A 27,295-nucleotide genomic window follows, 5' to 3' on the forward strand; every position below is an offset into this window, starting at 1 on the left:
AACAAAGCAACCATTGTAGAAAAATGATTTCAAAGCAGACCTTTGGCAGGCTGAGCCTTCATTCCTAACATAACTGAGTTAATCATTTGGTTTTGTACATCTTTTAGATTGTCTCTCTCTTTTTCGTCTTTGAATTTATTCCCTGTATTGAAACATTTGTTATTAATTTTTATAGGTTAAAGAAGATAACCAGGAAATAGCAAGTATGGAAAGACAGTGAGTACTTATGTTATATTGCTCTTATAAGCCCCGCTCCCGCCAGTGGGTCCGCACATTGTAAGAGAAGTGTCTGAACATAGGATTAGGAGCCAAACGTTACTTTTTGTTCTCACACAAACTTCTCCTCTGTGGAGCTGAGCAAGTCATTTATCCTGTTTGTTATCCTGCTGTGAGAATTAGTTAATATTTATAAAGTAATAATGTGTTGCTTATAGCTGTTGTTGTTAATAAGAATCTACAGTAAAAATTAATTAAATTAAGTTACTAAAGCATTCTTTATATGTATTATGCTTATACTTCCTAAAGCTACTGTATTTGAGGATCTCTTGCGTTTACTTTAGAAACTCAGCTGTTTTTTAAAAAAGTCTCTGAGTTTAAATTTAGTGAGTAATCTCAACCTGGAGACCTTTTAAAATTTGTTCTAAATTATTTTTAAACAGTTTTTCCAGAGTTTAAAACATTTGACTGGCTTGCTGCTCTGTTGATATGTGCTGTATAAATCAAATGTCCATGAGACGTAAATAAATAATTTTATGCTTGCTTCCATAATTTAAAACTGATATCATAACTTGTTTTAATACAAATATTTATTGGTACAGTTAAGCCCTGTTACTACATCACAAGTTAAATATTGTCTAATCCATATTTATGCAGTAGGTAAACTGTTTAAAGTAGGACTGTCAAGCAATTTAAAAAATTAATCGCGATTAATAGTACGATTAATCGTACTGTTAAGCAATAATAGAATACCATTTATTTAAATATTTTGAGTGCTTTCTACATTTTCAAATATATTGATTTCATTTACAACACAGAATACAAAGTGTACGGTGCTCACTTTATATTTATTTTTGATTACAAGTATTTGCACTGTAAAAAAACAAAAGAAATAGTATTTTTCAATTCACTTAATACAAGTACTGTAATGCAATCTCTTTATCATGAAAGTTGAACTTACACATGTAGAATTATGTATAAAAAAAAGCTGCATTCAAAAATAAAACAATGTAAAATTTTAGAGCCTGCAAGAAAACTCAGTCCTACTTCTTGTTCAGCAAATCGCTCAGACAAACAAGTTTATTTACATTTGCAGGAGTTAATGCTGCCCACTTCTTGTTTACAATGTCACCTGAAAGTGAGAACAGGCATTCTCATGGCACTGCTGTAGCCAGTGTCCCAAGATATTTACATGCTGGATGCGCTAAAGATTCATATGTCCCTTCATGCTTCAAGCACTATTCGAGGGGACATGCGTCCATGCTGATGATGGGTTCTGTTCGATAATAATCCAAAGCAGTGTGGACTGATACATGTTCACTTTCATTATCTGAGTTAGATGCTACCAACAGAAGGTTGATTTTCTTTTTTGGTTGTTTGGGTTCTGTAGTTTCCACGTTGGAGTGATGCTCTTCTAAGACTTCTGAAAGCATGCTCCACACCTCAGATTTTGGAAAGCACTTCAGATTCTTAAACCTTGGGTCGAATGCTGTAGCTATCTTTAGAAATTTCACATTGGTACCTTTTTTGTGTTTTGTGAATTCTGCAGCGAAAGTATTCTTAAAATGAACAATACAGAATCATAGAACTGGAAGGGACCTTGAGAGATCATCTAGTCCAGTTCCCTACAGTCAAGGCGGGACTAAGTATTATCTAGACCATCCCTGACAGGTGTTTGTCTAACCTGCTCTTAAAAATCCCCAATGATGGAGATTCCACAACCTCCCTAGGCAATTTATTCCACTGCTTAATATGTGCTGGGTCATCATCCGAGACTGTTATAACATGAAATATATGGAAGAATGCAGATAAAACAGGGCACATACAATTCTCCCCCAAGCAGTTTAGTCACAAATTTAATTAGCGCATTATTTTTTTAAGAAGTGTCATCAGCCTGGAAGCATGTCCTCTGGAATGGTGGCCAAAGCATGAAGGGGCATATGAATGTTTCGCATACCTGGCATTTAAATACCTTGCAATGCCAGCTACAAAAGTGCCATGTGAACGTCTGTTCTCACTTTCATGTTTCACTTTGATGTTTTAAATAAGAAGCAGGCAGCATTATCTCCTGTAAATGTAAACACACTTGTTTGTCTTAGCGGTTGGCTGAACAAGAAGTAGGACTGAGTGGATTTGTAGGCTCCATGTCTGTCAGCACCAACAGCATCAACTCTTGTAGTGCTGGAGATACTGGCACCAACAGGGTCAGGAGGTCTGTGGCAGCCACAAACATGCGTAGGAGCTCCTGACTGCAGTCTTCTGAGCTCCCGCAGGAGGTCTAACAGATTGTGCAGGAACTGCCCTTTGAAGGATCCTTGCTTTTTTAGGAGCAGACATGCTAATCCGTGGGTTAAAAGACTTCAGGGCAACATTAAAGTCCCTGGGGTTGTAGACCCTAGCCCCTTTCAGGAAGCACTTCATGCCTCAGCGGCCCCTCCAATATTCTGCTTCAGCTGTCCAACAGGACCTGCAGAGAAAGAAGACTAGAGGTTATAGGCATAGACCACCTTCTCTTTCTATCTCTGCTTTAGTGCCTGCCTCACCTAGACATCCAGGGCGTTCTAAGCAGGCATTTTGATGGGAAGCTTGAGGACATCGTACCAGTTCCCAGGATGCCAGATCCAATTATTCATTTGTTTGCAAACTGCCTTACCCATTTTATCAGCGCTTGGTCTCAGCACTATGACTTGTGGGTGTTGAGCACCGTAGAAATGGGATATTCCTTCCAATGTATTTCCTTCCCACCTTCCCTCCCCATCGCTCTTCAGGGACCCATCTCACAAAGAACGTCTGGTACAGGAGGTTGAATCTCTTCTTCATGTGGGAGCCGTAGAGGAAGTTCCACAGAATTTAAGAAGGAAAGGTTTCTACTCCTGTTATTTTCTAATCCCGAAGCCAAGGGAGATCTCAGGCCTATTTTAGGCCTGCATCAGCTCAACAGCTATCTCAAAAAGATTACATTTTGCATGATCACACTGGCATCCATTATTCCCTCTCTGGATCCCAGAGACTGATATGCCACCCTACTTTCATGTTTCGATATACCAAATGCACAGAAAGTTCCTCAGATTAGTAGTGGAGTACTCACATTACCAGTCCATGGTGCTTCCATTCAGTCTATCTGCATCTCCTTGGGTGTACACAAAATGTCTGGCTGTGGTAGCAATGTCCCCTCCCCACATCCATCCCATGTTTCCTGGGGTGGGGAGCAGGGAGGCTCTGTCCTCCTGCTGCTGTGCCGGAAACAGGACTGACAGTGGCGAGGCTGGGGGCCGGCGGTACAGCTGCTGGGGGAGCTGCCGGCATTCTGCTCCTTTCCCCACTGCTGCCCCTCCCAGCGGGGAAAGGAGCAGAACCCCCAGCCCTGCCCCCACAGCCCTCTCCTCCGCCAGGGCTGCTGCTGTGGTACACAGATGGAGATGCCGCTCCGTGGAAGGGCAGGGGGCAGGGCTGGGAGTTCTGCTTCTTTCCTGCTGGGAGACACAGCGGGGAAAGGAGCAGAACTCCCAGCCCCACCCCTGCCCTTCCACGCATGGAGCTATGTCTCCATCCTTCCTCATACTACAGCAGCAGCCCCGCCGAAGACAGGGCTGGGGGGCAGGACTGGGGGTAGTACAGCCGCCGATGGAGCTGCCAGCATTCTGCTCCTTTCCCCGCTACCTCTACCAGTGTGGAAAGGAGCAGAACCCCCAGCCCTCCTGCTGTTGTCTCTTTCTGGTACATTGTACTAGCTATAAATAGCTTGCCAGTACGGCATACTGGCCCACTTGCACTGCTGGTTATATCCAGCGTTCATCTTATTCAGTCAGCCTTCAAGGCCTTAAGACTGCTGATCAATGCAAACGAATCTATCCTTTGCCCATTGCAGAGGATAGGATTTATAGGGGCTGTGTTGGACTCTACCCAGGCCAGAGCTCTCCTCCCAGAGTCGAGAGTCCAATCTATTCGATCTCTCATGACAGTACTCAAGATTCATCCAATCACAACAGTCCAAAACTGTATGAGACTCCTAGGGCACATGGCCTGATGCACATATGTAATACAACATGCCAGGCTGCACTTCAGATCTCTTCAAACGTGGCTGGCCTCAGTGTACTCACCAAACCGTCTGCATCTGGACACTTGCTCATGGTACCTTCACAGGTTCTAATTTTGCTGAATTGGTGGTTGAATCCTATCAACATTTGTGTGGGTGCTTCCTGCGCCCTCAACCATCAATGACTCTGGTCTCAGGCTCTAAGATGGCTCTAGGATGGGGAGCTCACCTGGAGCTCTGAACTCAGGGTCTTTGGTCCTCGACAGAACTTGCCCTTCGTATAAATGTCAGAGAGATCAGGGCCATTTGTCTTGCCTGTCAGGCTTTCCTACCTCATATCGGGGAAGAAACCTGCTTGTCCTTCCAGAAAACATTGCAGCAATGTTTTACCTGATCAGATAGGGAACAGATCTCCTGAGCAGGTCTTTCTCCAGTCACCACGAATGGTCTCTTCACTCGATGTAGCCAGAGGCATTTTTCAGTACTAGGTCTATTTAGGCAGTCCCCTATTTGCAAACAAATACTACAGAAAATGTCACCAATTCTGCACCCTACAAAGTCACAGTCCAGGTTCCATCACAGACACCTTTCTGCTACCCTGGATGGGAAAGCTTTCTTAACTTTTCCCCCAATCCCACTTCTACACAGAGTGCCACTAAAGAGCAAGCAGAACCATACCTGGGTAACGTTAATAGCCCCAGCATGGCCGCACCAACACTGGTTCTCCACTCTACTGGACCTTTCAGTGGTAACTCCAATCTTGCTCCCTTTGCACCCAGATTTGGTCTCTCTGGACCACAGTTGACTGCTTCTCCCAAACCTGTGAACCCTTTTTTTAACAGCCTGAAAGCTCCATGGTTAAATCCCAAAGAGGAGGCTTGCTTGCAGCAAGTTCACTAGGACTTACTAGGTAGCACGAAGCCTTCCACCAGGGCCACCTGTCTGTCAAAATGGAAGCGTTTCTCTATCTGGGCTTGTCAAACCAGAGTCTCACCGATTCATTCATCCATCCAACAAATACTTGACTATCTCCTGCACCTGAAACAGCAAGGCCTAGCGATTTCCTCTCTCAAGGCTCACCTGGCAGCAGTATCAGTCTTCCACCCTCACTTGGATAACTGTTCTATGTTTTCTAATGACATGACAATTAGATTCCTTAAAGGCCTGGAAAGATTGTACTCTCAACTAAGGGAGCCAGTTTCCCCTTGGGATGTGAACTTAGTTTTGGCTAAATTTATGACACCACCATTTTAGCCTCTTTCTAGAGGTTATATGTGCTGTTTATACTACACCTTTCCTGGAAGGTGATCTTCCTAATGCTATCACTTCTGCCAGAGGGGTCTCCAAACTGTGCACCCTCATATCCAAACCACCATACACAGTCTTCTTTAAAGATAAGGTGTGCTTACGCCCTTATCTGAGGTTTTTGTCTAAAGTAGTTTCAAATTTTCATATCAGTCAATTTACTTGCCTGCATTTTACCCCAAACCACATGCAAATAGGGATGAGCAATGACTACACATAATAGACAAGCACTGGCATTCTGCATAGACAGGACCAAACCATTCTGGCAATCCACCTAACTGTTCATGGCCATAGCAGATAGAATGAAAGGTCTTTCGATCTCCACTCAGAGAATTTCATCTTGGATAACTTCTTGTATCGGCACATGTTATGATCTGGCAGGCATGTCTCCTCCAGACAAGCTGACTGCCCACTCTACAAGATTGCAAATATCCTCAGCAGCATTCCTGCTGCAGATGCCAATCCTGGACATTTGCATAGCACCAATCTGGTCATCGGGATACACTTTCTTCTCCCTTTACACCATCACTCAGTATTCAAAAGATGATGCCAAATTTGGTCGCTTTGTATTGTCTGTGCATACATAAACTCTGGTCCAACTGCCTATTTAACGGCTTGGGAATCATCAAGAGCAGAATGCACATGTGCAATCACTTGAAGAAAAAGTGGTTACTAACCTTTCATAACTATTGTTCTTCGAGATGTGTTGCACATGTCCTTTCGACGACGCACCCTCCTACCGCTCTGCATCAGAGTTTCTGGAAGGAAGAAACTGAGGGGGCTCAAGGTCAGCTGGGTCCATCAGCAGAGGGTGCTCAAGCCATTCCAGCAGGTACCACTATTGGGAAAAGTTTCTGGTGACTCTGCGTGGGGTACGCACACACTAAGAGTGGAAAGGACATGTGCAACGCATCTCAAAGAACAATTATGAGAGGCTAGTAACCCTTTTTCTTTAAATCTCCTAGAAACTATGGTGCACAATTTTATTTAAATATTCACAGTCACAGACATTTTATGGATTTATTTTTAAACTGAGTAACCAAAATTTGATTGGCTAATAATAAGTTGCTTAAACAGAATTCTTGGTAGCTAAGAAAAATTATAATTGGCAAAGAATTATAGTTGGAGATTTACAGAAGAATTTCTGAATGTAATTTAATTACTTAATCCATTTGATTATAGTCTACAGTGTTTTATATTTCTTAATTAATATTCCTGTACAGAGAATTTTATTTACATAAAAATCACAATTTCCTGCTGCGTTATGCCGTTTGTTGTCTCTCTGTAAAGCTGTGTAACAACCAACAGAGGGACCCATATAGTAACACAAAACTGAATAAGAACTGACTAATTGTAGTGATTATGTTTGTTTCACAGACAAAAGGTTTTTAGTCCAAAACGAGGCAGAAACAATGTGTTTAGTACATTGAGAGACCAGAGTGAGGGGTGCCATACAAATGCTTGTTATAAAGACAATAACCTTACTATTCTATTATTATTTGTATTAGTAATACATTCTGTTTACTATTTTTATTCTGATCCTTCTCTTCATAGTGCCTCTTAAAAGCTAACCATTTAACAGCACATTTTTAGCTCCAGATTTTATTATTTATTATTAGGCTGACAGAAATAAAAGAAAAAATCAACCATTTTAATGATGTCATTCGACGACTTGAGATGGATTTGGAGGAGCACCAAGGTAATAGCACCAAATTCAAAATAGAATTTAAAGAGCCAAATTTACAAAAGTTGGCTTTAAGTTTGCATGTGGTTTGCGTGGCTTTGCAGTTTGGGGTGTCCTAAAACTCTGATTTGCATCTGCAAATATCTTTTGTGTAGCCTGATCTGGAAGAGCACAAACTCCAGTTTGTAGATGTCCAAAACTGTGAGTTCTTTAAATTAGCTTGAGGCCAGAAGTGTGGTTCTGGTCAGTCAAATGACTGTAGAAAAATAGCACTTAGTGCACCTATCTGTTTCTTCTGTGTTGTCCCAATCATATCTGCATGGCTTCTTGAGAAAAAACAAGCCTTTATTACTGGCACCACTATAAAACTAATCTATCACCAGAAAAACAAAATACTGTAATTTTTGTGTTGTCTTTGGTCTCTGAAATATTGTCAGTTAATTTGGATTTTGGAATGTTTGTTGCTTGTAATGAACAATGTGTAATGTGAAACATGAAAATGGAGCTGAATTCTTCCTTTGAGGCGTCAGATGTTTGAGCCCCAGCCAACTAGCAGAATAACAACTTGATTGCCCAATGCTTTGATCAAGTATGTCAGATCATATATTTTCTGTCCCTGACAGTCTATACAATAGCTCATTCCCTGTTCCATAGCAACTGGAGGCAGAGCAGATCTTTGACTTTGAGCAAACAGTGGTCCATCTCTGAATCAGCTGTGATAGGGTGCTCCATCTCTGAGTGATTGCTTATTGACTGGAACTTAGTGGTAGAGGGCTTAAGGAGTTATAAAGCTCACTCCAGCTTTAAAAGTGTCTTTCTAGCCTGACTTAGAAAGAGTCCTACTCCAGCTTTGGAAGACTTAGTGTAGGACTGAAATTAACTTGAGACCCTGGCTTAGGCAGAGGCCTGTTCCAATTATGAGAGATTCAGTTTAGCCTGGGAGTCTAATCAAGACTTGCTGTAGCTTAGTCCAGCTGGGGAAGCTTAGTTTAGGCCCATACCAGACCTGACAACATTCTGTTCACCCTGGAAACTCAGCTCAGGCAAAGGCTTGTTCTAATTCTGGTGGCTCTTACTTTGACTGAGAGCTGCATTGTTACGATGATGCTGCGGGAATCTCTGAAACAGAAGTTATTTTGCTTCCTATGAGACATTTAAATTAACATGTGTGTGTAAATAATTATAATATTTTTAATTCTTGTGAAACAGGAGGGCCAGGGAGCAGTGGGAATGCTAGAGGGGAAATTTATAAGCTCATGGCTAATTAAGGCCTGGTTCCCTGTAGACTAGGGAAGGTGGCTGCAGGTTACTTGGAGCACCTGCAGTCAATTAAGGGCCTGTTAGGAACATAATAAAACCCCCTGCTTCAGGCAGACAGAGGAAGAGGAGGAAGGAGAGAGGACTGGAGCTTGGAAGTATGCTGTGAGACTTGGAAAATCAGAGAACCGAAGTAAGGGGGACCCTGCCCAGTAGGGGAGGGAGACTCCCTTCCCCAGCATCTAAGGACTGCAGGTACCCCACCCAAGGGGGAAGAGGCTAAGAACCCGCAGGGATTGAGAGGGGCTGGGGCTCAGAGTGAGGAGCAAACCCAGACTCCTCTCCCACTTCCCTCCTTTACCACCTTCCTGGGCCACTAGCGGGGCCATCGATGCCCCAAGAACAGGGGCAAGGGGTGGCATCTTAGCTCCCTGCCAAGAAAAGTGTAGGACCCACCAGACTAACATCGGCCATCTTGTCACACTCTCCTGAGTATTTTTTCCTCTTGAGAGGGGGCTCAACACACAATCTGACCTCTAGTTTCTTTGAAATGACAATTGTACTGATGTTGAGCTTAGCTTAAACAATTGCATAATGCTTACTGTTTCTCTTCTCCATCTCTTATACATTTCATTTCTTATTACTGAAATGTAGCGTTTTCATTGTTTCCCAGACTAACAGCTTGTTATTGAAAACATTTTTTATTATTATTTCCCTTTTCCAGATAGCAGTAAGAGCTTTACTATTTTGCTTTTATTTTTCTTTTCATTTGGTTTCCAACACTGTTATCTTTGTATCCTTGGATGAGTGTAGAAGGTAAGAAGTGAATTGCTTCTTAGTTTTATAGTTTAGCAACAACTGCATAGCAACCAATCCTTTGTTGCTAGTCCTCCATTGCACTTGCTCTGCTGCCGTCATTTGTTTTCTAAAAGCCTTTATTTAAAAGAAGTGTATGAAGTACATTTAGTAGAGCTGCTGGTACCCTAATATCTGGACTGATCAGTAGAAGATAAGTATTACATGCTGAATGAGACTACCTTGTATAATTATCTGATAGCCAGTAATGTGTCCTACAGTCTAGATTGAATCAGGAATGTATTGGGCACTGACCTTGTTCATGCACTATGGGGACAGAGCCCACCTGGTCTAAATTGCCATAGCTCCATGGAGATACAACAGTTTACGCCAGCTGAGAATCTGCCCCATAAAATTTATTTTCTGTATTTTTTCCCTCATCAGCTTTTTTTCTGTTTAAAACATCACTGCATGACTATTGTATTTTTGACCGTGAAAGTAGTGATTACATAACTTGTCCTCATAATCTGTGCTTAACCTCGTCCTTGTCCGTAAGTTATACTCATTTGAATCTTTTGTCACCCACACTTTTACAAGGTAGACTAAAGGCTTATAGCACTTGAAGTTAAGCACATGCATATGTGCTTTGCTGAATAAGCATGAACTTACACACATGCTTAAATTCTTTGGTGAATCAGGGCCAAATTTTTAATGTTAACATGAACAGCAGCTGGATAGCACAAAAAGAAATTTCCAAAACAGCAGGTGAAATAGTCATTCTCACTGTGCTCTGGACTGCATCTGGCTTCTCCTGCCCATTTCTTGTGTGAATGTTGACAGCCAAGGTGCTTCTTACAAAAGCCTCTTATTAGAGGCATTTAGTAGGACCTACAATGAATTTGAAATGTAAAGCAGTGCTGTCCAGAGGTGGGTGAAGTTTATGGAAGAATTGCTCAGTAGTGAATTAGAGCACTTCGTAAACTGATTCAAATGCAATAGGAAGAATGTAGAGCAAATAATATTATTAAAGGTTAGGATGTAATTTTTTCCAATGTACTTCTGTTATTGCACTGGAATGACGTTAACTTATATTTGGCCCCAAATTTAAATTTTATATAAATAAGCTTTTTATAAAGCCTCAGTTCAATAGTAATGTTTCAAAAAAATAAAATGAAAATGTCAAATGAAAACTATTGATTTTATACAACTAAAAATTCCTTTACAGCATTTGAAATCCAAATATTTCACCACTAAAAACATAAAAGTAACAGTGACTGTTGTAAACAAAACTAAAACTGACTTCATTGATTTTTATTGTCCAAGCAGAGAAGCAAGTAATTAGGATTTTTAAAATTTTAACTTCTAATAATCTAAAATAATATAGGTTAAAAAAAAAAAAGTCCACTTACAATATGTGACTTGTAAGTTGGCAATGACATTTAAATGACCAGACACAAATGCCTAATAAATCAGATGTATGGAATGTATTAAATGTATGGAATATTTAAAGTATGTTGTTGGTAAAATAATTCAAACTTTTGAGCTAAACTTATTTATACACTATGGACATTTTAGAACTAGTGCTATAATTCTTTAAACTCTTTTAGATTGCTTACAGTGAGCCTTAACGTGCTAACCATGTAGAGTGATGCACAGTCTTCTTGCAAGTGGAATGGACTTCATGCTGCTAATTTACCCTGTATCATGAAAGGGAGAGTCAGCAAGAAACAAGGCCACAGCTGCAAGGAAACTCAAGCAAAATCACTGTCCCTCAGAGGCCACTGGTTATGCTTATTGTTTATATGCACTAGATAAAAAGGAAAGCAGAGAGGATGTAGATGTAAAAGATCTGGGGGAAAATGTGCTTGCTCAGTTAAATCTATATCCAGCTTTTCCTTTCCTTCTGTGCGTTTTAAATGCTCGGGCATATGCTGAAATTAGTGATAAGACTGAATTTCAAACCAGGCACTTATTAAGTTAAGGCTGCCACAACATGATGAACTTGTGCCATCTTCTTGAAATTTTGCAGCATATATAGTAAGAGTCTGTCCCTGTTCTAAGACTCCTTAATTGAAGACTTCTTGTAACCCAGTATTTAGTACAAAGGTGGCTTGAGTTAAGGGCATCATGGTATATGTACTGATACTGTTGCTGTTAAAAACATTCTAACGGTCTTATCTTAGCATTATTTTAAACAAATTTTCTTTACATTTTGTTCCCATGCTGAAGTGAATTGTGATACCTAAACCCTGTTCACTTTGGACTAAATTATGGCTTGCCACAAGCCCTGAATGAAGGGAAGCGCATAGCTGGACTACTTTAAGAACAGACTGGTAACTAGTTTCAGAGTAGCAGCCGTGTTAGTCTGTATCCGCAAAAAAAAAACATTGTTCACCTGGTGGCTGAACTTTTTAACTTTGTCCTCACTCACAACTATTTCACATTTGGGGACAATGTATACCTTCAAATCAGCAGCACTGCTATGGGTACCCGCTTGGCCCCACAGTATGCCAACATTTTTATGGCTGACTTAGAACAATGCTTCCTCAGCTCTCGTCCCCTAATGCCCCTACTCTACTTGCGCTACATTGATGACATCTTCATCATCTGGACCCATGGAAAAGAAGCCCTTGAGGAATTCCACCATGATTTCAACAATTTCCATCCCACCATCAACCTCAGCCTGGACCAGAGATCGCACAAGAGATCCACTTCCTGGACACTACAGTGCTAATAAGCGATGGTCACATAAACACCACCCTATACCGGAAACTTACTGATTGCTATGCTTAACTACATACCTCCAGCTTTCACCCAGACCACACCACACGATCCATTGTCTATAGCCAAGCTCTACGATACAACCGCATTTGCTCCAATCCCTCAGACAGGGACAAACACCTGCAAGAACTCTATCAAGCGTTCTTACAACTACAATACCCACCTGCTGAAGGGAAGAAACAGATTGACAGAGCCAGAAGAGTACCCAGAAGTTACCTACTACAGGACAGGCCCAACAAAGAAAGTAACAGAACGCCACTAGCAGTCATCTTCAGCCCCCAACTAAAACCTCTCCAGCGCATCATCAAGGATCTACAACCTATCCTGAAGGATGACCCATCACTTAAGACAGGCCAGTCCTTGCTTACAGACAGCCCCCCAACCTGAAGTAAATACTCACCAGCAACCACACAACAGAACCACTGACCCAGGAACCTATCCTTGCAACAAAGCCCCTTGCCAACTGTGCCCACGGATCTATTCAGGAGACACCATCATAAGGCCTAATCACATCAGACACACTATCAGAGGCTCATTCACATGCACATCTACCAATGTGATATGTGCCACAATGCCCCTCTGCCATGTACGTTGGCCAAACTGGACCGTCTCTACGCAAAAGACTAAATGGACACAAATCAGACGTCAAGAATTATAACATTCAAAAACCAGTCGGAGAACACTTAAATCTCTCTGGTCACTCGATTACAGACCTAAAAGTTGCAATATTACAACAAAAAACCTTCAAAAACAGACTCCAACGAGAGACTGCTGAATTGGAATTAACTTGCAAACTAGACACCATTAAATTAGGCTTGAATAAAGACTGGGAGTGGATGTCATTACACAAAGTAAAACTATTTCCCCATGTTTATTTTTCCCCCTACTGTTCCTCACACATTCTTGTCAACTGCCCATCTTAATTATCACTACAAAGGGTGTTGGTTGGTTTGTTTGTTTTTTTTCTCTCCTGCTGGTGATAGCTCACCTTAACTGATCACTCTCATTATAGTGTGTATTATAACACCCATTGTTTCATGTTCTCTGTGTATATAAAATCATCCTACTGTATTTTCCACTGCATGCATCCGATGAAGTGGGCTGTAGCCCACGAAAGCTTATGCTCAAATAAATTTGTTAGTCTCTAAGGTGCCACAAGTCCTCCTGTTCTTTTTGACTGGTAACTAGATTATGATTCAGCGTCACAATCTGATCTCCAATTTCCCCTTCCTCCAGCAGGGAGAGTAATCTGCACCAGCCCTAAACTCTGCTGTTGTTTGTTTGTTTGTTTATTTGAATTATTGCCCGCACAGCTATTGTGACTGGCACATTGAGTGTGGAGCCAAAGCTCCCCATTACTTGCTTGTTTACCGAGCCTACTTGAGCAAGAGAAGTCAGCTCCATAAAAGCTACTTTTCCCCCCTGTGTGGCTACTTGCGACATGCGTAGTGAATGCAAGCAATGCTTTCTTGCTCCCCTGCACAGGTTAATGGTGAAAATTACAATTTGACCCTCTGAATAAACATTTATATAGTCTAGAGCATGTTTAAAATATTTTTAAAAAATAAAGTTTGTTAATGTACACAAATTTGTCAGGAAGGGAACATTTCCTCACTTATGTATTCAAATTCTCAGCTTAATCTTGTCTTAACATAGCTTTCCCCACCACCACCAGTAAATTGTTATGCTGTAGAAAGCTAAATGTTTATATTATGCTTTCTACTGGATATTCATATTCGTGCCTGTGACTAATGCAGCTGAAACCCAAATTAGGGATGAAGCAGAACCATGAGTTAGTTATTTAAGACCATCCTAATGCATGACAATATAGATGGTGCGTGTTTTTTTGTTTTATCTTATTTTATTGAAGATTGCTACCTTATTAATATCCAGAAAGCACATCACAAAGTAATCTTGCTTGCTGAAAGCCAGAGAAACTGGCATCACTTCCCAAATCTTAAAAAGACTTGCAGAATGACTTAGTTTACCAGTCAACGACATGGCCTAAATGCACAAATGTGATTTTTCCAACACTAAAAAGTGAAATAGACTAATATTCTAAAATGTATTGGCCCTTAATTTAAAAAAAAATCTGCCAACTAATACAACTTTAAAAAAATATTTGGGGCACTGTCAAATTCTGAGGCATTTGACCTCTATCCCACTACGTATAGTTAAAAAAAAAAAAAAACCCTGAAGATTACACGACGACATATTGTTACGCTGATTCCCTTTTTTGAAAATGTGTATAATTTGCTGTTGATTGACAATGATTATAGTGAGACATGTAAATAACATACAGTCCAATCCTTTTGTGCTTAAATATGCAGAATTCACGTTTTAGATAGTCAAAGTTAATCTACCTAAGGGCTACAGGATTGAGTTAATAAAAAAAGACGTATAAAGAACATAATGTAGAGTTTGGAGCAGTTGACGTTTTGGAGGTAAATCAATATTACGTCTCTTGTAGGGGAGAAAAATCTGAAATACAAGGAGCTGAAGAAGAGAGAGGAAAGCATGGACAGTAAGTTGTTTAATATAGATTAGACTCCTGAACTGCCAAAGCACAAGGCTCTTTGGATTGTCAAAGCCTTTTTGGATTGTAACAATTTATTTGAACCCCAAAACTGCTGACCTGCTGACCACTTGTCTTAAGACCCTGTTACCTGATTCAGAGATGCCTCAGCACAAGGTAACTGATACTGCAAATTTACAGATGATTGGAGCACCTTTCCTGGCTCATCATCTGGCGTTAAAGATTTCAGGAACACGTTTTTTACAAGATAAAAGCTAAAATAAAATGAATTTTTAAAAATGTGCTAAAATGAAAGTTAAATAATGCCATGGAGTGCCCACCCGGTGTTCTGAATACGAGCCAAACTTTGAGTTTACTCTGAGAATCAGAAACTACACCTTCAGGACATTTTGACTTATTTATCTAAGATACGTACTACTAAAGCTTTCTGACTTACCAATGAGGTCTTGTGACATAGAAGCCTCAGCAGAGGTGAAGTCAGGGTGCAAAACATTTAGGGCAAAAATTTATTTTAAAAGGCTCTATAAACATTCTAACAATAGGATACATTATAAATATATATGGCTCTTTATAAAGCCCAAACCAGGAACTTCCAAGAGCTTACCAACAGATTTAGACACGTGCCATGTAGAAAACCAGTTTGCATGAAAGAAGGCAGTGTTGGTGAGATGGGTATATATAGACTTTGCCAAAAGAAAAATTTGTTTAAGGAGCGTTTAGAATGAGAAGAGGGAGAGTAGTATATAGCATGTTAGATTTTTTTAACTTTTAGGAGAAAGCACTTTCTGTTAGGTTGAAAAAGTGGTCGTCTTGTGAATCTCTATTAGGTTTGGGGTAATAATTCTCTGCTAAATCCAAAACTTGAGTCAAAATATTTATATCAGCTATACATGGACATCCACTGATGCCTCAGATTTTGTTCCTTTATAGAATTAGTACGGAAAAGGTTTACTGTATACATCTTTCTGTTGTAATGATCTCTAGGAACACATTTAAAATATTTCTTTCTAAAGGTAAGTTTATTTCATAGTTCCCATTTTTCCATTCCCTCTGTTGTTGAGCCAACTCAATGTTTTAGAAGTTTCAACTCTCTTTCTAAAATTGTGGAGAGAAAATATTTGTGGGGATTTTGTGGGGCAGAAGGGATTCCTGTCTGATATCCTTAATTTACATTTACCCATCTTCTTTGGCTCAAAATCTAGAAAGTAATACTTTAGTCTTCTTTTCTCTGATATGTAACATGCCTGGACACGCATGCTTATAAGCTTTCCTGAGTCTGAGCAAAGTCCAGGCACTGTCTCTGGGTTTCTAGGCATACTTACAGGTTTCAGATTCCCTTTCTAACACCCTTTCTTCTAACAGTTGAGGCCCCACAATCCAGCTGCCTAGGCCATGAAACTAATGTGAGCTCCCCAATATTCCTCTGTTGCTTAAGCGCACACTTTCCCAGAGCTCCAAACTTGCGGATACTCTGGGCTACGTTTTACCTCTTCAGGGATCAGTGATAGTTCAAGCAAATGGACACAGGCTTTGCAAAGGGATCCAACATAATTGCTCTTTATTTTAGATAGCACAAAAATCAATCAAACACCTATACACCATTCCCTGCCTCAGTTTCCTCACCTCTCTTGAGCATTCTTTGGGATTTTTTCCAGAGTCCCCTAGGGTGTCAAGGGTTCTCCTCTTGCAGCTTATGGCTTCTCCTTCAAAACATGAAGTCTGTCTAGCTGACCCCTGCAGTCACTATCCTTTAGCTCCAAATCCTGGTTGGATCTCAGTGGGAAAAGGTCCCCTCTATACAAAAGCATGCCTCTTTGTTCCTTTCTTCTGCCTCAAGTTTCCTTTGTCTGTCTAACTGACTCAGTCTCTGTATTAAATTAAATTTGATGGGAAAGACATGAGAGGCACAGAAGGGTCTTGATGAGGGGCACAACATGCTCTGAGCAGTGGACAAGGAAGAATTTTGCTCCTGTGTTCTGAAATAGCTGTAGGGGAGTTAAATGGCAATTGAGGAGACTTAAAGAAAAGGCTTTTAGTACTCTGTCTCTCCTTAAGGCTTTTTGAGTGAGCTTTCACTGCATTGTCTAAGTGCTAGACTTGTCATATGTTGAAGAGAAAGCTAATAAGTTTGCTTTTCAGAAATAAATTTAAATGGATTGGTAAATATTATAATGGAGAGTCTCTAAAGTTATTTGTGTTGTCTCAGTTTCCACCCTTCTGTTGTCATCCTTGTGTTGTTCCTCTTTAATTTTATAGACTGATACCCAGACGCATACATCTTGAGTGAACAATCCTATAAGTACCAAAAATGCCAAAAACATGCGTTGATATGGCATCATTCTAAAAAAATGGAACTGGGAAAAAAATCTCTTCCACTTAACTCAGCAAATAAATGTCTTAAATAAGCAAGCTGTACTTGATTTTATTTTAAAAATGTGATTATTTCTCACTTGTTCTCATAGTTAAAATTTTAACAAAATGGTAAATAGTAAAATACAGATTAAAAAAATAAAACCACAAAACTTCTCAGACCCCAGCATTTAGTAAGCATGAAATTACTTGATAGAGTATTTTATTTAAATTGAAGTATATTTAAATCTTAGGTGTTATACAATTTTGTAAAACTACAGTGAGGTATTTCTATATTTGCTGTTGAATTCAGAGTAAGTACAGTTATAATGGAGAACCCAGAATGTTTATGTAAACAGCAGCAGCCTCCCTTATCTTGTTGTTTTTAATCCGTAGACTTTCTTGAGACTTTTGAAGAGATGAAGACGCAGGAACTGGAACGGAAGGCACAGATAGAGGCCAACATTGTTGTACTGTTAGAGCACTCAAGTAGGGTAAGTGCCTTTCTCTGTCTCTGATAAATTAGGCAGTCATAGCCTCATAAAAGTCACTGAGCAAATTAAATAGAACAGTGGTGATTAAATACTATTCAGCCCAATTATTGGTGTAATTATCTTCCAAACAGTAAACTGATACCATGTGTTATTGTAACAAAGTAGAATTTATTTAATTACTGTTGTATTCTCTGTCACTGTTTTGAGGAACTTTTATAATTAATAAAATCAGATGATATTTGTGACCAAATGAAAAGGCGTTACTATAATCCATCAGTATGAAACATACAAGAATACTAAAACTAAGAAATGTCATTGTTTGCTAGTTTATCTAGACCAAGTCTGAATGTTATAAATGAAGGGGAGGATTCAGTCATCTCCCTTAGATTATTTTCCATATTCTGATTTATGTTGTTTTGGGGAAATTTCTTCTACCTAACCGATTAAAAGTATTTCTAGAGTTCCCCTCAGCATAGTTTCTAAATGATATATGCTCCTGGTGTCCAGCTAGAATTTCCCCATTATCAGTATTTTTTTTTTTGCCAAGTCTTACCAAAACAACTCTTCATTTCTTTGATTTTGATTCCCTTGAACTATTTGTAGAGGATTGTCATAGGCATCTTTTAGCCAAGTATTATTTTGAATAAATAGCATTTTAACAGCTCCTTGATACTGTTCTTCAATATGGTGCCCCATAACTTCAAATTATTTTACTAGAAAGGTTGCTTAAGAGTTGATGTGCTGCAAATCCCATGACACAGAAGAATGCAATTTTCCTTGTAGTTAAGACCCTACTTGAATCACGGGATGATCTTCAAATAATTGTGGCTGGAAAATAGTGGAAAAGTAATAATTGACCTTTATTAATAGCCATAGTTTGGAAAAGCCAGAGTAAAGCTATTTGTTTAAGAAGAATTTGCTGGAACAATATTATGTTATGCCTGCTAATGTTTTTGATAACCAGACATTTTGCTGCAACTATATTACATTCCTTAAAAAAAAAAAAAGTGGCCGGTACAATATAAAATTCAGAAGACTAAAAGTCTTAACACAACTGCTGTCGAAACGGAGTCAAGTCATTTTAGCCTTTTTACATTTTACAGGCATTGAATGTTAATGTGGTACTTATTGCATACTCAGAATGTATGTTAAACTGTAGACTACACAAAGTAAGCTAATTAAAATCAAAATTGTGGGAGAAGCCTAGTATTGTATGATTCACAATTTCTGCAATATCACAAATAAAGTAGGGATTTACTTTATAGTACAATGACTCTACCACAAGTGAAGTATCTAAGGCAATGTCATTTAAACATCCATACTTCATCCTCAATGGTATATCAGTACATCAGTTATAAAAGGGACACAGTTCAGGTTGGCAGACCTGAAATAGAAAATCATTTAAATGGTCTCAAACTATTTAAAAATATTTTGTCCAAGAGTGTTGTAAAAGAGTTAAGTCATAAGTTATGTATTAGCAGAGCTTTTTTCTTGCTGTCCGGTGAACACTCGTAGCTGCAAAGATATCCCGTGTTCTAATTTACTGTCCTTATTTCTGTAAATGAACAGAATGTCAATCGCATGAAACAAATCTCCTCTGTTACCAATCAAGAGTTGAAGATCATGCAGGAAGACCTCACTTTCAAATCAAATGAAATGCAAAAGTCACAGAGCACTGCTAAAAATTTGAGTACAGGTGAGGCATATGTACGTATATTCCTTCCTTTTTTAAAAATAAAAGAACATGAGAGTCATAGAATACACGAGTATAGGGCTGGTGATCTTGCATACCATGTATGCTAAAACATGTAGCTAGGGTGTGAGGCAGTGCAAATACTGAGGGATGTATCTTCTTTTGGTGCCTTTATATAGCTCTTCTTAGTGCTAACACAAATTATTTATAATTCATCATAAGAAGACTATTTCTCTGACTAGTAACAATAACTGATTTTCTTGCTTACTTGGTTTAGGACATATTAAAAGTACATTTTAATATTGTGTATAGCAATTCCCATTGCATTAGTAGGAGTTTGCTTTATTTATTTTGATTTATTTGATTTATTAGCAACTGACTCAAACTCTAGGCTCTTCATAAACTTTAAAATAACATTTAATAGAAAGTAGTAGAGAGCCATGCAGTGAAATAACCATGTATCAGTTTGAAAATGGACCCCATAATGTCACTTATACCTATGTTTTGTTAGTGCTTTTCTAAGGATATGTTTATGCAGCAAAGAAAAACCTGCAGCTGGCCTGTGCTAGCCGACTCAGGCTCGAGGGGATGTTTCATTGCTGTGTAGACTTCAGGCTTGGGCTGGAACCTGAGCTCTGGGACCCTCCCACTCTGCCAGGGTCCTAGAGCCTGGCTGCAGCCCAAGCACAAAAGTCTACACAGCAATGAAACAGCCCCACGGACTTGCGGGGCTCAGGCTGACTCGGCTAGCCGCATGTATCTAGTTGCTGTGTAGACATATCCCAAAGAGGATTCCTGGCAGCTGTAATGTAGATGGTCCAACCTTGCCTTGTAAATCGTCACGATCAAATTCTCAGGACCTGATTCTGCAAGCATGCACATTGTTAACTTAAAACACAAAAATGTTCCTGTTGACTTCAATGGGACTACTCATATGCATAAAGTTAAGACTATATTAACATTAGACATGAGAGTAAAAGTTTGCAGGAATCAGGCCTATATTTTCTAAAAGCAGAGGTGATTTTTTTTTCTTGTGGTTTAGTGATAGAGATCTCTGTTTAATTCTTTATTTGTGCTGTTTTATGGTGGTGGTGCTGTTGTCATAATCTAAACCTTTGCCAATATCATTACTGATTGAGCAGGGTTTTCCTTGTTTTATTACTGAAAGGAAGCTGCAATAATCATAAATCATTTTGTTTGGTGACTACTACAGCCTGTACTTGGTACCAATTTTCAAAATAGGCTTGTGTTGTGACTGAAAAATATGTACTGTATCTGCAAAGAAGTAATTGCTGTGCACAAAATATGAAGTTAGTTGCCTGTTTTCCCTGTGCCTCTGGATATTTTGTAACAAATTTATTTGCAAATACGTATTTTGCAGTCACAACGTAGGTGTCTGTTTTGAAAAATTAGCCCTTGCACTATATGGGCAAGATATGAAATATATTCTTCTTATGAGCATTTTAACTAAACATATTTATTGTTTTTATTTTACATTACAGTAACACCATAAAGGTGCTAGATGTTGTAGGGACATTGTATGAAAACAAAGTTTCTTTCTTGAAAAAGTTTACAGTCTACAATTTAATCAAATAATTTAAACTATTTATAAAGAAAATTCTTGGAACTGGGAACCACAATAAAAGTTCCATAATAAACATAATAGGGACTCTCTTAAAGTATAATGATTGTACAGTTCCCCCCCAGTTGGAGTGCTTCCCAAACCTTGAATTATAGTACAGTCGTCTGCAAAATTCTTCCATTAGGATTAAAATGTGGATTTCCAGATTTTCTTGCCTCCTCAAAGATATAAAAGGCCATCAGCAGAGTCCTTTTTCAAAAAACAAAAAAGGAAACTACAGAGAGTAAACAAATGTGCTGATGGCATAGTTTTTCAGAAACATTTTCCTGGGTCAAAGCAGTTTTGGTCTCAGACTTTGCTACTGTGTGTACACTGCCTGCTAAACTCTGCAACTTAATGGCATATCAGAAGGAACTGGGCTGCATCCTCTTCCTGTCTTTTCCCATAGAGAAGTTTTTAGTATTTATTTGTGTGTGTGTGTGAAACTATGTATGTATGTATGTATGTGGAGAGAGAGAGTGAGTGCATAAATTTTACCTTCTCCAAACAGTTTCTTCCTTTTTCTCTAGAAAGTGTGCTTGGATAGGAATACTCCTTAGCTGTCTACTCCGGCATTATCAGCATACTGATATTGCATTACAGGAATCTTTTTCCAACGTTTTTACGGTTTTTTGATACTTTTATCCACCAAAAATGAATTTTAGTTGGTCCTGTATCTGTTTTATTTTTAATTAAAAGCAAAAATCTTACATACGCATTTCCATTTTAAGAAAATGCAAAACTACTTCTACAGATATTTTCATCTAATGATTGTAAGCAGTTCATGTTTTAAAGGTCGTTTTTAATAATCATTTATAGCGTTTAGTGCTAAGTATGTGATTAAGCAAGTTCCCAATCTACCTTCTCTACACCATTCATTATTTTGTATACCATTGTCATGTCCCTCTTATTCATCTCCTCTCTAAAGTAAACAGTCCCTTACATCTCTCTTCATTTGAGACTTTTTTTCCATGGCTCTGATCCTTCTGCTCACCTATATTTGAATCCCCTCTAATTCTGTTTTATCCTTTTTGAGGTGTGATGATCAGAATTGAACACCGTATTCCAGTGCATTATGATCTTTTCAGCCGTGACATATACCAATTTTTATTATTCTAAGGCTTTGTAATGGTTCCTCATTTATAAAGCCAGTGTCCAGGGCCAATTTGACCCTAAATTTAGTATTCTAAAAACAAGACACTTTCAAAAATGAAAACAAATATTTATATGATTTAAAAAATTGAATGGAAACAGTTTAAAAATAAACAGGCACCTGTATTGTTTGCAACCAACATTTTGTACTGATGTGCTGGTACAGTGAAACCTGAAATTGACAAGGAAGTAAATATTAACAAAAGCAGAATGGAATTACCACGCTGTAGTATCCCAGATCACCACTGTGTTTCCTTAGACTTAGACTCTCTAGTCTTCAGTATCTGTAATAATTGTATAATATCTTTTGACAAATGGCACTGTGTGTTGGGCCAAATCCTGATTACTTTATTCTCATGAATAGTCCCTTGGTATCAATGTGAATAAGGCAAGCAGGATTTGGCTGGCGCATTGTGTAATGGAAAACTGAGAGTTAAATCTTTGTGCATTGGCTAATACTATCATGAAGAAAAGTTACTGTTGCTTATAACATTTGTTCCCTATGTTCCAGATAGTCAAAGACTGCGAATGGACCTGCAGAAAATGGAATTGTTGGAGGGTAAGATGGTTGATGAACAGGCTTCTCTCAAAATAAAAATTGAACAGATGACAAAGGACTTGGAGATGTACAATAATTTGCCGGCTCTGAAAGCGTCAGGAGAAGAGAAGAAAAAGGTGATAACAGCAGTATCTGGTAGCATTACCTAGATTACTTATATTTTAAGTTCTTTGGGAAGAGAACACCTTTCTGTTCCGTGTCTGTACAGCACCTAGCACAATGGAGCCCTAGGTCGTGACTGAGACTCTTAGGTGGTAGCACAATACAAATAATAATAATAACAACATTGCTTTTGTTCAGAACTCAGCCATTAATATTCGAAGGCTGATATTTGTCATGCTATGTTCAGACAGAGTCTGGTTTATATCTTTGTTTTCAAAACAGTGTTGGGAAGTAATTTGTTTGTTTGAAGGCTTGAAACAAATGACACAAAATTCACCATTATATTTGACATAGTAATAACAACAATAATAATAATAATACCTAACTCTTATTTAGCTCTTTTCATCAATAGATCTCAAATTGCTTTACCAATGAGGTTAGTATCATTATCCCCAATTTACAGATGGGGAAGTTGTGGCACAGAGAGTTGAAGTGACTAGTCCCCACTCACTTAACAGGCCATTGGCAGAATCAAGAATAGAGCCCAGGTCTCCTGAGCTTCAGGCCAGTGCTCTGTTCAGAATAATTCCATGCTGTCATGACCTCGTTTCTAGAATTAATATGAAAGAGACTGTGGACATTTGTGCCTCATTTCACATCACCAAGTATGCATTTTAATGGCTACATCTTGTTCACAGGTATTAAATGCAACTTCTCATGCTAAGTATTTGTGTAGTTTTTGTGATATTTGTAGAACAAGTTCTGAATACCTTCTTGTTTAGGGGGTGGAAAAAGAAAGTAGCTCCTGGAAAGTTAAATTGAAAACAGTCGAACAGTTGGGAACACCAGTCCAAAGTAAATTTGAATGAATACCTGTGGGAGAGTAGGAGATCACTATGGTGATGAGTGTATTAGAAATCCTTAGATTCAAAGGAATTGGCAGTTTTAATGGAAGCGCAATGCCTTAAGGCCAGTTTGATCCATTTTGCTTTTCTTCCTCTAGAAACTCCACGAGGAGAAAGAAAGGTTGGTAAAACGTAGAGATGCCTTCAAGAAAATAATGGAACAACTGAATGCAGAGTATGAAATACTAAAGACACAACTTGAGGAGAATGAGACCCATTCCCAGGTATAGTTGAAAATAGGTGTCTGTTCAGTTGTTTCATTGCAGGTCTTGAGTTTCTCAAATATATGAAACTATATTTGAATGAATCAGTTAGGGTTTTTTAGAGGAATGTATAGACTCTGGAGTAAGTTTTCAAAGCTGCATATTGGAATTCCATGCCCAAATCCTCTAGTTTGTTCAACTGGATGTTAACAAACCCCCCTCCCCCAATCAATCTATTGAAAGCCAACGATTTCAAGCTTGTTGAGACCAGTCTTATGTCAAAAATTTGCAAATCCTTTGTTAAATACTCATTTTGGTTTTGTTCAAAGTCCTCATTTTTCCTCTCCAGCCTTCCTGGTGCTACTGCAGGAGCTCAGGATCAGGCTTGGTTTGTCTCAGGGCTGGACTGGCAGGTGCAGAGTCCTGGGCTGGGGAAAACATGGCAATATGTTTTCCCCAGCCTATAAAATACTGAGCAATTTAGAGAGGGGAGATAAAAGTTCTTGTTAGGGGCATCCTCCCCTATTTAACTTATAGAAAATACCAACCTTTTGGAACAATTTATTGTACTCCAAAGGCAAAAACACTAAATCACACTTAAGAAATATTTTTAGGATCCTAGGATAAACATTGTAATTGTTTAGCAGTACCAAGGATGAACCCCATCAGCCATAATGGGACATGCTGTTTCTGAGAGCAAGTATCCTAGGAGTGTTCTAGCCTAGGGAGAAGACAAAGGCTCAGTTTTATGTAGTATCTTTTAGTTAATAAAAATAGATTTAAGGAAGGATGAATTTTTGATTTTGTAATGAGTATGTAGCTTGTGTTTGTACCTGAGTTGAAACTCCACCAGTTTATACCTCTCTTTAGTAAAATCCCTCTTCCGACCAGCTACTCTTGTGTAGTCTTTCATTGACAAACCACAAGAGAAAGAAGCGTGTACTTCATGCTATAAAACAACTGTACTTTGGACAGTCTAGACTGTCATCTGGTCATCTTTTGCATTTATGTATTTGTACTGTGTGGTCTGCATAATTAGAATGTAAGCTTTTGTGGCAGAGAACATGTCTTTTATGTTTTGTATGTTGGCAACATTTAAAACGTGCTGATGATCAGAAACATTACTCTGCGCTTTTTTTTAACCTCTTTTTACTCAATAGGTGTTCTCCTCACCTGTAGTCAGACTCACAATTTTATTACTTTTTTCTTCTGTTACCATTGTAGAGCCAACACAGATTCAGGATAATGATCTAGATTCCTCTCCACCTGCATTCCAAACAGAAATTTTTATTTGGCACAAATATTGGGTCAAATCCTATGGTTCTTTCTCAGATTATAGTCTTGCCCGATTGAAGACTTTAGGATTAAAAATATTTTAATTAAAACCAAATTTGAACCCAGGATTATAAACACAAAAGGCTAGTGCATTAAAATTGTTTGCATTTCTTAAATTTTCCCATCTTTTTCTTTTTGGGGTGTGTTCTTGTATTATTTGGTTTGACCTGCCTTTTCAGAGGAATCTGAAAAATAGAGACATGCAATGTTAGTTTATTTAAAGTCCTGTGATTCTTCTGATCTGTATTTCAGTGCAATATTGTATCTGTAGCTTGTATCGTAGTTGCCTTTTGCCTTCTGACTTAAAGCCTAATAAACACAGGCATAACATTATCACTTGAGGGTCATTCCCATTTAATATCTGTATCCTAGGCTGAATGAGCTCAAATGTTGAGGAGAATAGAATAAGGTTATTACTATATTCAGAAGAACCTTTTAAACAATCAGCGTAACCATTCAAAATTTTTTTTATGAAACGTTGTTTTTTAAATGAAAGTGGAGAAACTACAGAAATCGAACTGGCAAAAGGTAATTTTTTTGCTTTGAAATGCAGTTTATAAGCCCTCTCACCTACATGCCTCCAGTTTCCATCCAGGACACACCACATGATCCATTGTCTACAGCCAAGCTCTAAGATACAACCGTATTTGCTCCAATCCCTCAGACAGAGACAAACACCTACAAGATCTCTATCAAGCATTCTTAAAACTACAATACCCACCTGCTGAAGTGAAAAAACAGATTGACAGAGCCAGAAGAGTACCCAGAAATCACCTACTACAGGACAGGCCCAACAAAGAAAATAACAGAACGCCACTAGCTTTCACCTTCAGCCCCCAACTAAAACCTCTCCAGCCATCATCAGAGATCTACAACCTATCCTGAAAAATGATCCCTCGCTCCCCCAGATCTTGGGAGACAGACCAGTCCTTGCTTACAGACAGCCCCCCAACCTGAAGCAAATACTCTCCAGCAACCACACAACAAAAACAGTAACCCAGGAACCTACCCTTGCAACAAAGTCCAATGCCAATTCTGTCCACGTATTTATTCAAGTGACACCATCATAGGACCTAATCACATTAGCCACACCATCAGGGGCTCGTTCACATGCACATCTACCAATGTGATGTGTGCCAGCAATGCCCCTCTGCCATGTACGTTGGCCAAACTGGACCGTCTCTGCGCAAAAGAATAAATGGACACAAATCTGACGTTGGGAATCATAACATTCAAAAACCGGTAGGAGAACACTTCTGCCTCTCTGGCCACTCAGTAACCGACTTAAAGGTGGCAATTTTGCAACAGAAAAGCTTCAAAAACAGACTCCAACGAGAAACTGCTGAGCTTGAATTAATATGCAAACTAGATACCATTAACTTGGGTTTGAATAGAGACTGTGAGTGACTGGGTCATTACACATATTGAATCTATTTCCCCATGTTAAGTATCCTCACACCTTCTTGTTAACTTGATTATCACTACAAAAGTGTTTTTTCTCCTGCTGATAATAGCTCATCTTAATTAATTAGCCTCTTACTCCACTTTTTCATGTTTTCATTTATATATCTTCTTACTATATGTTCCATTCTGTGCATCCGATGAAGTGGGCTGTAGTCGACGAAAGCTTATGCTCAAATAAATTTGTTAGTCTCTAAGGTGCCACAAGTACTCCTGTACTTGACTTTTCTTTTTTTGCTTTTCCTTCCCCTTCCTACAGGCCAGCAAGGTTTCTTTCCCCCACAATAACTTTCATATTCATTTTTTTATTTACATTGTGTTTCAAAAGTAGATCAGAAGGGAAGAGGCTTTTAAACTCTCCACCAACATGGAGTCTTCCAATATACATACTATATACAAATTATCATTTTGGCAACAAGACCTTTACTGACTGTAGAGATAGGAGGAAAACAGATCAGCTTTAAGAGAAAGAGGGAGAGACAAAGAGAGGATGAGAACTGATTTCTCTTCCAGCCACATTCTTATTGTGTTTTGGGGTTGGTGTGTGTGTGCGCGTTTTTGTTGTTGTTTGTTTTTTTTTTCCCTCACTTTCATGTAAATTTTTCTGCTTCAGCTTCAGGGATTGAGAAGCTGAGATGTCACCTTTATTGTTGGGAAACAATTTAAATTCTGAATATATGAACTAATTAGAATAGAGAGAATTGAATATATAAAGTAGAAATAACTATTCAGTGATTATGCAAATCTACAAACTCTTGTCTAGTGTCTGCCAACTAGTCAGAGCACGGGGCAGTATTCAAACTGAAACACT

At 38.9% G+C, this 27,295-nt stretch overlaps 1 protein-coding gene across 6 annotated transcripts in view; it reads left to right on the top strand.

The window, feature by feature from the left end:
* The window catches only part of IFT74 (intraflagellar transport 74), a 63,636-nt gene that overhangs the window by 30,575 nt on the left and 5,766 nt on the right, over positions 1-27,295 (top strand). For 5 of the 6 annotated variants that reach the window (XM_077817737.1, XM_077817735.1, XM_077817738.1 and 2 more), the window contains 7 exons: positions 176-216; positions 7,177-7,256; positions 14,545-14,598; positions 17,356-17,453; positions 19,023-19,149; positions 22,431-22,594; positions 23,584-23,709. In XM_077817737.1, the coding sequence (XP_077673863.1) occupies positions 176-216; positions 7,177-7,256; positions 14,545-14,598; positions 17,356-17,453; positions 19,023-19,149; positions 22,431-22,594; positions 23,584-23,709 (690 nt within the window). The remainder of the gene's footprint in view (positions 1-175; positions 217-7,176; positions 7,257-14,544; positions 14,599-17,355; positions 17,454-19,022; positions 19,150-22,430; positions 22,595-23,583; positions 23,710-27,295) is intronic. The other variant, XM_077817739.1, reaches the window with a different exon arrangement.

Source organism: Eretmochelys imbricata, chromosome 5, assembly GCF_965152235.1.
Source record: "Eretmochelys imbricata isolate rEreImb1 chromosome 5, rEreImb1.hap1, whole genome shotgun sequence".
In the NCBI taxonomy this organism is placed as follows: Eukaryota; Metazoa; Chordata; order Testudines; family Cheloniidae; genus Eretmochelys; species Eretmochelys imbricata.